The sequence below is a fragment of the Mastomys coucha genome, chromosome X (genome assembly GCF_008632895.1).
Source record: "Mastomys coucha isolate ucsf_1 chromosome X, UCSF_Mcou_1, whole genome shotgun sequence".
Lineage (NCBI taxonomy): Eukaryota > Metazoa > Chordata > Mammalia > Rodentia > Muridae > Mastomys > Mastomys coucha.
This window is the reverse complement of record NC_045030.1, coordinates 101,940,960-101,951,237: the sequence shown is the minus strand read 5'-3', so window position 1 is coordinate 101,951,237 and position 10,278 is coordinate 101,940,960. Positions and strand designations below refer to the sequence as shown.

General features: G+C 40.3%; 1 protein-coding gene across 1 annotated transcript in view; it reads right to left on the bottom strand.

Moving 5' to 3' along the window:
• The window catches only part of Ogt (O-linked N-acetylglucosamine (GlcNAc) transferase), a 40,669-nt gene that overhangs the window by 24,552 nt on the left and 5,839 nt on the right, over positions 1-10,278 (bottom strand). Inside the window, exons 5-6 of the mRNA XM_031365852.1 lie at positions 5,329-5,397; positions 1,769-1,885 (exon numbers count right to left, since the gene is read on the bottom strand). Coding sequence (XP_031221712.1) covers positions 1,769-1,885; positions 5,329-5,397 — 186 coding nt within the window. The remainder of the gene's footprint in view (positions 1-1,768; positions 1,886-5,328; positions 5,398-10,278) is intronic.

Here is a 10,278-nt window from a genome sequence, read left to right as displayed (position 1 = left end):
TTTTGAGACAAGGTCCTAGTTGTCCTACAACTCACTATATAAACCAGACAGGTCTATATATAGAACTCAGATATAGTAGCTGCCTCTGCCTTTTGAGTTCTTGGAACTAAAGTCATGTGACCCCACACAGGGATATTTTTTAAATTCTTAAGACACACAAACACACAGTGAAATGGTTCAGCTGTTAAGAGTGCTTGCTGGTCTTTCAGAGAACTGGAGCTTGGTTCCCATGCCCACGTCAAGTGACTCACAACAACTCCAGTCAAGGGATCTGACATCCTTTTCTGGTCTCCATGAATATCTGCACACGTGGACAGGCACATGTACAAATAAATCTTTTTGTAAAAAAGCAAAGCCACTAACTTAATAATGCAAAAAGGGCAGTAGGTATTGTACTAAAAGTGCCTATCTCTTTCAATCATCCATATTTTATTTAAATCTCTACTTTCACTCCTACACGTTGCTGAAAAGCCAGATCACGGTCCTATGCAAACTCAGTTGACACTTATGCTGATGAAATTCCTCTGCTATCTTTTAACATGTTTACCTGCTCCATACATTTTGTTGCACATGCAACAAAAAAGCCAAAAAAGACAAATGCAATCATATAAAACTATACACAGCAAAGAAAATTATCAGAGTGAAAAGACAATTGATGGTAGCTAAAAATATCGCAAGCTATACATCTGAGAAGGGACTAATATTAATATGTGAGGGCCTAACCTCAAATTAAGAGAGCAAATAAATTCTAAATTTTAAAAATGGACCAAAACGCCAGGCAGTGGTGGCGCATGCCTTTAATCCCAGCAGGCGGATTTCTGAGTTCAAGTCCAGCCTGGTTTATAGACTGAGTTCCAGGACAGCCAGGGCCACACAGAGAAACCCTGTCTGGAAACACAACCCCCCAACCCCCGACCCCCGGCAAAAAAAGCATTAGCTCCTCTTACAGAGGACCCTAGTTCAGTTCCCAGCACCCATGTGGTAACAGAAAATACTTATACACATAAAAAGTAAAAATAAACAAGTATTTAAAATGTTGAACTCAAAGCCTTCCTCAGCTATATGAGATCTTTTTCAATAAAGAAAGAAAGAAAGAAAAGCAAGGCAAATGTATGAATAAGTAAATAGGTGCTTCCTTGCTTTCTGGTCTGACAAGTGATTCCAGACAATGCTGCATTATTTCCTATTCCAGCCTTGGAATCAGCCTTTTCATCTGAATGCTCGAAAGCCTCCCCCTCTCCCTCATGTCATTCTTCACAATGGATCCCTCTACAGCCCATAGTATTGCTTCTCTCTGAAGAGATACCTACTTGCTGAAGATGATTGTCACTAGGCTGAGGGCCAACCTAAGCCACACAGTAAATTCCAAACCATTCCAAACATGAGAGTAAGACCTTCTCTCAAAAACACTAAACTGGGCAGGCAGTGGTGACGCATGCCTTTAATCCCAGCACTTGGGAGGCAGAGGCAGGTGGATTTCTGAGTTCAAGGCCAGCCTGGTCTACAGAGTGAGTTCCAAGACAGCCAGGGCTGCACAGAGATCTGTCTCAAAAAACCAAAAAAAAAAAAAATTCAATTACTGAAGTATAATATTCTCAGTGCAATCTCAAAAACTGGCATGTCATATATACTGTCTGCAAATGCTGCAATACTGTCAAGAAAACAAAAATATTACATAGCTGGTTAAGTAAATGCCTACTGTTTTCTTCTAGTAAAAATGTTCAGTACCTATAAACATTTCATAAAATATCAATTATTAATGACTAACCTTTTCAAAGTGATGAATGGCCAGCCAAATCTCTCCTTGTGCATTGAAAACACAGCCGAGATTACTCCAGGCTACTGCAAAGTTTGGTTGCGTCTCAATTGCTTTCAAATAACATGCCTTAGGAGGGTTTAATGAAAGAAGACGAGAGGGGAAGGAGATAAGGGGAAAGGGGAAAATTTGTAAAAGGGGAAAAAAAAAAAGATTGGGGAGGGGGAAGAAGGTGATATCATTATTTCTTCTCTGACCAGCCAAAAGTGACCCTGCAGCATAGGCTCGCTTGCGCCAAAACTAATGCGCTGCCACAGCTGGCTGCTCCTGCGCCTGCGCCACCAGAACCCAAGTGCAAACCACCATGTTCAGTTCTGCCAACCAAAGAGCAATCCTTATCCCGGGATTCATCTGGGAGGTTGGGTGCTGCTAAACACTAACACCAGACTCCTCTTATCTGAACACCTATATAGGCTCTAGAGTTTGACGATCAAGGACACCATGAAGTCTAAGCTTTCCCAGCCCACATTTCCCAAAATGTATTTTTAAAAAGTGCTAAATAAGACATCACAGGAAAACCAAAACCAAAGCAAACAACAAAAACAAAAAACACCCAAATTTCACAATCAAGTAAAACAAAAAAATAGAAAACAGGTTTCTTAAACTGGGTATGGGGGAACAGGCCTGTAATCTGAGCACTAAGGACTTGGAGGCAGGATGATCCTAAGTTCGAGTTCATCCTCAGCTACAAAGTGAGCTGGAGGGCGAGGATGAGACAAAGCAAGCAGCACCAGAAAGTTTCTTTCCTATACAACTTCCCCAAGCCTTCGTTCTCTCATCATGCATTTTGTTAGAAAACCAAAACGCTGGGGAACTGCTGCTCATATGCTTTCTTAAGACCAAAAGTAAGCTACTACTGAGCCATATAAAAATGTTTCTGCCAAGTCGGTCATAATCACTTAGGCTTTAAGTTTCAGACTCACAACACCCCTCTCTTCTGAGGAGGAAGAAAATAAAACCTCACATGACAGGATTGCACCTAGGTTGAGGTCCCTGTAATGCGAGCGCAAACATCGCCGGCGCCACCTAACAGCATCGCACTGCGCAATCGCTGCGAACTGCTGCGCGCTACATAGAATACCCCTAGACGCAGCAAACGGCCAACCAGATCCATTAATCTACTAGACAGGCCCATAGAGAATATTTGCTTAATGAGATTAGTTGGACTCAAGGTACATTAAAACCCAATTTTATCCAAAAAGGCTACAGAATAGGACTGAGAGAGCCAGTCAATCAGATTACTCATCTAGTCAACCGTTCACAGGGGCTCATTCGCACGCAATGCGCATTAACGCTGCGCAGCCTTTGCGCTACTGCAGGGTCACAGCGCATCATCAGAAGAGCAGAATGCTGCAATCCAAACAAAGAAGAAAAAGGAAAAAAAATGAACAACAAGAAGAGTTAGAAGCTTTTACTAGTAAATTATCTAATATTTTTAATATCTTAATTAACTTTTACTTATTTTTGACAGAATTGTGGCTATAGTATAAAACATTCTTTTACATAACTTGCTTGTAAATAAAATTATTTTAAGCTGTTTCTGAAGCCACAAGACAGAAGATTCAGGCATGGAGGCAAATTGTTTTGCTGTGGCAGTTACAAACCCGTTACCATATTTCTCATCATGTGACTTTTCGGTGCGTTCCTTGCTGGAAGAGGAGGAGGAGGTTGTGTGTCTGCCCTAGATCCAGGCCTCGAGCTCCCTTCAGCGAGGCACCTTACGCATGGAATAGGAGGTTTCACCCACCTGAAACCTTCTAAATACAATATCAATGGTGAAAAACCAAAAACAAGAGAGAAAATAAAAACAAGATCATTAGTAAAAGTTCAACAAAGCAATTGAAATTCTTTGGATGTCTATTACATATGGGAATGAGGACAGTCTCAAGTCTGTAACATGGGAAACATGCAGAAGGGAGAGGGTTAATCAGGGCTATTGCATACAGCGGGGGTTGGGCTGGAAGAAAGGCTCTTCACTTTCTACAAAGACAACTTAATTTTTATTCCATCTACTAGGAATATATGCTGGCTTGAATTTTCAAATGCACTGATTACAAAAGAAACACATTGCATTTCACTCAAGAGTATTTTCTGGTTTACTAAGTTCTCACAAAAAAAAAAAACAAAAAACAAAAAACAAAAAACAAAAAAAAAAACAGAATGACATTTTTCAAACTAGGTGTCTCCAGAGCTCTGAAATAAAGAAGTCAGCAACCTAAGGCAGGCGCAACGTCTCAGCCTAAACCGATGTCTAAAGCTGCAGTGAAGTGCAATTCATGTTAGCTGTCCGCTTGGTGGGGTGACAATTGATAGGAGCATAGCAAATATTTGTTCAGGAAATTACCAATCGCTTTATCAGCTAAGATTTAAATTAACATAGTTTATCAGCTGGAAACCTACATAAGGTTAATCCATAGTGTCGGCTGAATTTATGAAGTTATGCACTTAAAACTAGTGCCTTTTTAACATTAGGTGGTGCTGAAAAGCCTTCTCCCTCCCTGGATGAGCAGTCAAACAGACAGCTACGCTGCGCATACACTCCACGCATTAGCATGCGCGTGGGGCTCAGAGCAACAGGTGGGAGTTTCAGAAGCATTCTGGTTTCTCCCCACTCCTCACCCCTGCAGCGCGGTTGCGTAAGGTGGCTTGTAACAAGACAACTGCATTTATAAATTTAATTGTAAATTATACCAAAAGCTTTAATTAACCCAACCTGGTGTTCAAATTCATTATTTGGAAACACAGAATGCTAAAAGCCACCTTTCCACTTCGGCAAGTTTTCTTTCGATCAGTCCATTTCCCAAACAAACCAGCTTTGTCCTTTTGACTTTTTTTTTTTTTAAGGAGGTGGGGTGGGGAGGAATAAAAGAAAAGGAAGTGAGGAAGAAAAAAAGATAAGACAACTAGGATTGGGGGAAAGGGGGAAAGGAATTTGAGGAGAAAGTGGGGACAAGAGGGGCAGGATGTTCCAATTATTAATTTGCAATGTTTTAACAGCCTTTCTTCCACTGTAAAAGGGTGAGGAAGATGAAGGGAGGAAGGTTAAATAAGAATTTTAAATGCCAGTATTACAGGGTAACATTTGGATGAAACTCTTCTCCACTTACAAGCCACAAAGGACTTAGAAGAGCAGCGTTTTCAATGGCACCTGCATCATATAGGCATCTTGAGCCAAATCACAGGCACTCTCTGCTTGTCACTAGCAGGCAAGCCTCAGATTTGAAGGAATGTTATTGATTCCCACATAAGATCATGATGGAGCCCAATGTTATTAAAGATGATCTAACTCAATAGAAAGGCTCCACAATGCTCACGTTCTTGCTTTATCCCCAGATTTAGAACAGATTATGCCAAAAGCCTGGTCCTGCTCTAGTCTGAGGCAAGTCATGCCAACGGCTTTTCTCAGTTTCATAGGACTATTTTGTGAAGATAGCTCAATGAAGAGTTGAAGACTTGGCAAAAGGTACAGGTTTTCATAACTAATGCTTAAATGTGTTCTAGCAAACACCTACCTTGGCTTCTTCCAAGCGACCCAGGGCTTTGAGCAGGTTCCCCAGGTCACTGCGAACACAGTACAAATCCTAGAAACCCAGAGACGGAATCATTAATATGGTGTTTCCTCGTCAAAGCTAGCTCTGTTGTTTTAAAGTCAATTAAAAGCAGCACTTGACAAACTTCAGCATAAGCCCACAACTCCTCATCTATTTCCCAAAAAATCCAACACTAATTTGATGGCGAAAACCTAACCTGAACTTAAAATATATTATTTACAGAATTGATTTCTCTTCTTAGTATGAATACTATCTTTATTTATTTATTTTATGTATGTGAGTACACTATGGTTCTCCTCTGACACACCAGAGGAGAGCATCAGATCCCATTACAGATGGTTGTGAGCCATCATGTGGTTGCTGGGAATTGAACTCAGGACCTCTGGAAGAAAAGCCAGTGCTCTTAACCGCGAGCCATCTCTCCAGCCCTGAATACTACCTTTAGCTGCACAAATATAAATGTGTTTTGCTATCAGCTGCTGTTCCAGTCCTGGCTGAGAGATCTGTATATGACACTATTGTCTAACATCCTTTCAAATGCATTTGGCCTCAACACTTTCAAACACAAGACTACAAGACCTTTCTAGAGCCTCTCTCCTCTCCAAATGTCATCCTTTGGGAAAAAAATGATTGAATATTTATTCAACTGTTTTATTCAAGGTTATGATGAATCCATCCTGTATCAAGGACTAGAAATTTTCCACAGGGGGTGGGAACAGTGCTCCATTTAGCAAGTGATTACCTGTCAATGAACCGACCCTTTGGCTCTGAGGCTTATTTAGAAACCTTGACTTCATTTCATGCCTAGGCAGGATCACCATCCAACCACAGCCTTAATCCTGCCACTAGATTACTCATTAGTATTAAGTGCCATCAGAGCTGAGTGGGTGAATAATGAAAAGTGGTTGACTCTGCTTTTATTAGCAGCTCAATTGTATTGCTAGTCCTAACTCACCAGTCCGTTCATCAGTATGACACGCCAACAGACAGTAAGTTTAAATTTTTATTTGCAAAGTCTGCTTTTGTCAGTGGAATTTTTCAGTCAACAAACAGATATGATAGCAATATGAAGCATATTTATCATCCCAAACTGTTATGTGGGTGAAAGAACCTTAAATTAAATCCTACAAAGTGAAATTTTATCAAGTAGTGCAAAGAATTATGTATGTTATTCTTCCAGCAACTATATACAGAATGAGTTGGCTTTACTGCTAAAGCTATTTGTCAGTCACTGGATGAACCAAGAAGTCTGCCAATGACTGGCTAAACTGGGACAATTCCATGATCCACCTTAATTAGTGCTGTCCCTCAGGCAGTAACTGATGCTTTGGAAGTGTAGGCCTATCTTCTCACAACCTTAGCACAGGCTGACATTAATCCACAAAGCATCGATGTGTGCCAGGTACAGTAGCATGCACCTGGAATCCCAGCACTTGGGAAACTGAGGCAGGAATATTGTCATGAGTTCAAGTCCCTACTCCCACTCCAAGTGTTAGCATATTGAGTTCCAAGCCAGCCTGCACTACAGAATCACACTCTTAAAACATGAAGAATGAATGAATGAATAAAGAAAATAAGCAAACAATTCACAGTTACCATTAATCTTATTACAGACTAATCTTCTGTGATTAGTCTAAGCACTTTGGAATCCTATTTGTATTCTGAGAAATAATGAATTTTATAATCTTACTATCTACTTTGTGTAGGTTTCGTGTACCTTTGAACCTTAAAGGTAACTCTCTGTCAGGCTATGTTTAAACATCCAATCCAATGTGTTTATTTATTTATTCATTTTTTATGTATGTGAGTACACTGTTGTTGTCTTCAGACACACCAGAAGAGGGCATCAGATCCCATTACAGATGGTTGTGAGCCACCATGTGGTTGCTAGGAATTGAACTCAGGACCTCTGAGAGAGCAATCAGTGTTCTTAACCCCTGAGCCATCTCTCCATCCCCATCTATATATTTTTACCCACTATTACATAATTTTGCCAATTAGTTTCTATAAACTCTTAGATGGATGATTATGTATATTTAGTTATATCATCTACATTCATCACAGCATACTACAACAAAACTAGATTCTTAGTCGGGCGGTGGTGTTGCACATCATTAATCCCAGCACTTGGGAGTCAGAGGCAGGTGGATTTTGGATTTCAAGGCCAGCCTGGTCTACAGAGTGAGTTCCAGGACAGCCAGGGCTACAGGGAGAAACCCTGTCTCGAAAAAAAAAAATCAACAACAACAAAAAAAATAGATTCTTATGGACTAGCAATGTAGGTCAATTGGTAGAAAAATTAACTAGCATGCCAAAGGCCCTATGTTTTGCTCTCTAGAGCTGTAAAAAGATGAGAATATAAATACCTTCAAGGTTACAGTAAAATAATAAGTCCACTTTAGGAAAAGGCAAAAGACATCCTATTAAGTAGAAGGGAAGAGTAGAGCCCCATAGCAGAATACATGCCTGGTATATAAGATCCTGAGTTTGATCCTTAATATCACAAACACAAACAAAGCAACTAACTTCTCTTTCAGCTGGCATAGTGGTACTTGTCAATAATCCCAGAACTTGGGAGGTAGGAACAGGATAATCACAAATTCAAGGTCATTCTCAGTTATATAATCAGTTCAAGGCTAGCTTACACTAAGTAAAAAATCAGTCTCAAAAACAGCAAAACAGGACTGGCAAGATGGTTCAGTGGTTAAGAGCACATGCTGTTCTTCCAGGGAACTGAGTTCAATTCTTAGCAGCCATATAAGGCAGCTGTAAATTGCCTATAATTTAAGGTCCTGGTTATCTGACACCTCTTACCAGCTTCCAATATCACTACGGTGATATCCACAGATAAAAGAAACACTACAGTCATATCCACAGATATAACACACATACACATAACAGTATTTTAAAAACCAAAATAAGCATAACCATGGAAGCCAAATCTAGACATGCATTCATGTACATACATGTAATAAATACTTAATGTCCATAAAATACAAGAAAGTTACAATTCTCAAAAAAAGTCCATTCAAACCGAGCATTAGATTCAGCTCTGTCAAATCAAAATAGTATCTACTCAGAGAATCACTTTGCCTAAACCTGGCTCGTTCTGCCCATCCCTAGTTAATAACTTTCATGAAAACCTTGATTTAATAATATATCTAATACCAAAGAAAATAAACACATTCAAAGGAGAGATTTAAGGTGGGCCTTCATAGCCAAGTAAAGACTTAACAAAGGAATAGGGTATCAAAACAAGGAAAAACCCAGTATGATTAAAGGTGAAGAGCCAGAAATAAAGCCAGGCAGTGGTGGTGCACACCTTTAATCCCAGCGCTTGAGGGGCAGAGGCAGGAGGATTGACAGAGTGGTCTACAGAGTGAGTTCCAGGACAGCCAGGGCTACACAGAGAAACCTTGTCTCGAAAAAAAAGGACCAGAAATAAGGGGTTCCTCCATAACTATCCCTCCCTAGTATAACAACTACTTCCTGATTTTCCTCTTAATGTTCCACCTCTGGACCCCCTTAACGTCCCCCTACATATGCACACATCGAGGAAAACCAGGCCAATAAAAACCTACAGTGCTTCTCAACTGCCTCTCAAATCCAAACTCCACAGCCTCTATTCATTTGAGATCTTCCAATTGACTCTGTTCTACTACATACACTTACTCCTTGTTACTACTTGACTCAGCACTTCAGCCTGGTGAGTCTACTTACTGTTTACCATCCTACAGAATGCTTAGGTTCTTAGCAGCCTCTCAAGGGAATCTTCTGATTAATACTCTCCAACAATAATCACCCAAGGAGCTTATATCTTTTTTTCTCATTTATGGGTCAGGTCTGCCTCACATGATAACCCCTCCAGAACACATTCCACAGTTCCTCACCAAGCTTTGTACACAACAATCAGCACTTGAATATTTAAATGTGACCCTTGCCAAACAACCTTAACAAAAAGCAGAGTGGAGAGAAGTAGAAATGAAAGGTTTTCTCATCATCAGCTAGCTAGGACTCTTGCAGCAACACCACCAACAGGATAGTACTACACGGTGGGATGTGAGCAGCTCTCAGCACAGTGCATCTACCATCACAGCAGAAACAGCTTCTAACAGCTTACACACTCAAAACAGCAATTCAGGCTCACAGCTATCACACAAAGGAGACTGTATGCAGAGTAATGGAATTGTAATTCTAAGAGAACACCAGAAGAAACAGCACCTTAAAATATGACAAGCTAAAGTTTCAGCAAATGTATTAAGCCATAGAACATTACAGAAGGCAGCTCCAAATATTAAAAGAAAAAAAATGAAATGGCTAACTTCTATAATCAAGTCACTAACTTTTTTTTTTAAACATTTGTTATAAATAAGTACACTGTTGCTATCTTTCAGACACACCAGAGAGGGTCAGATTTCATTACGGTGGTTGTGAGCCACCATGTGGTTGCTGAGATTTGAACTCAGGACCTTCGGAAAAGCAGTCAGTGCTTTTAACCACCAAGCCATCTCGCCAAAAGTCACTAACTTTTACATTGGTGCACTTACAAGAGAAGCACTGCTGAAAATCAGGAAAATGAGCCTGACCTTTAACTTTTCACTTCTACAAAACCAAAATAACCTGAGTTTCTTTAATTTTCAGACAGTAAACAGCACCACCGATTACTACAGTAGCAATGTATACAGCACAAAGAACACACTGTAAGAAACAGACTCAAAACACTGACAGCACTGAATTGACAACAGGCATTTGACAGGAAGTTTTATCTAGTTAGGATTAGATATCTGAAAATTTAAAACACGCCTGCGGTGGTAGCGCATGCCTTTAATCCCAGCACTTGGGAGGCAGAGGCAAGAAGTTCTGAGTTCAAGGCCAGCCTGGTCTACAGAGTGAGTTCCAGGACAGCCAGGG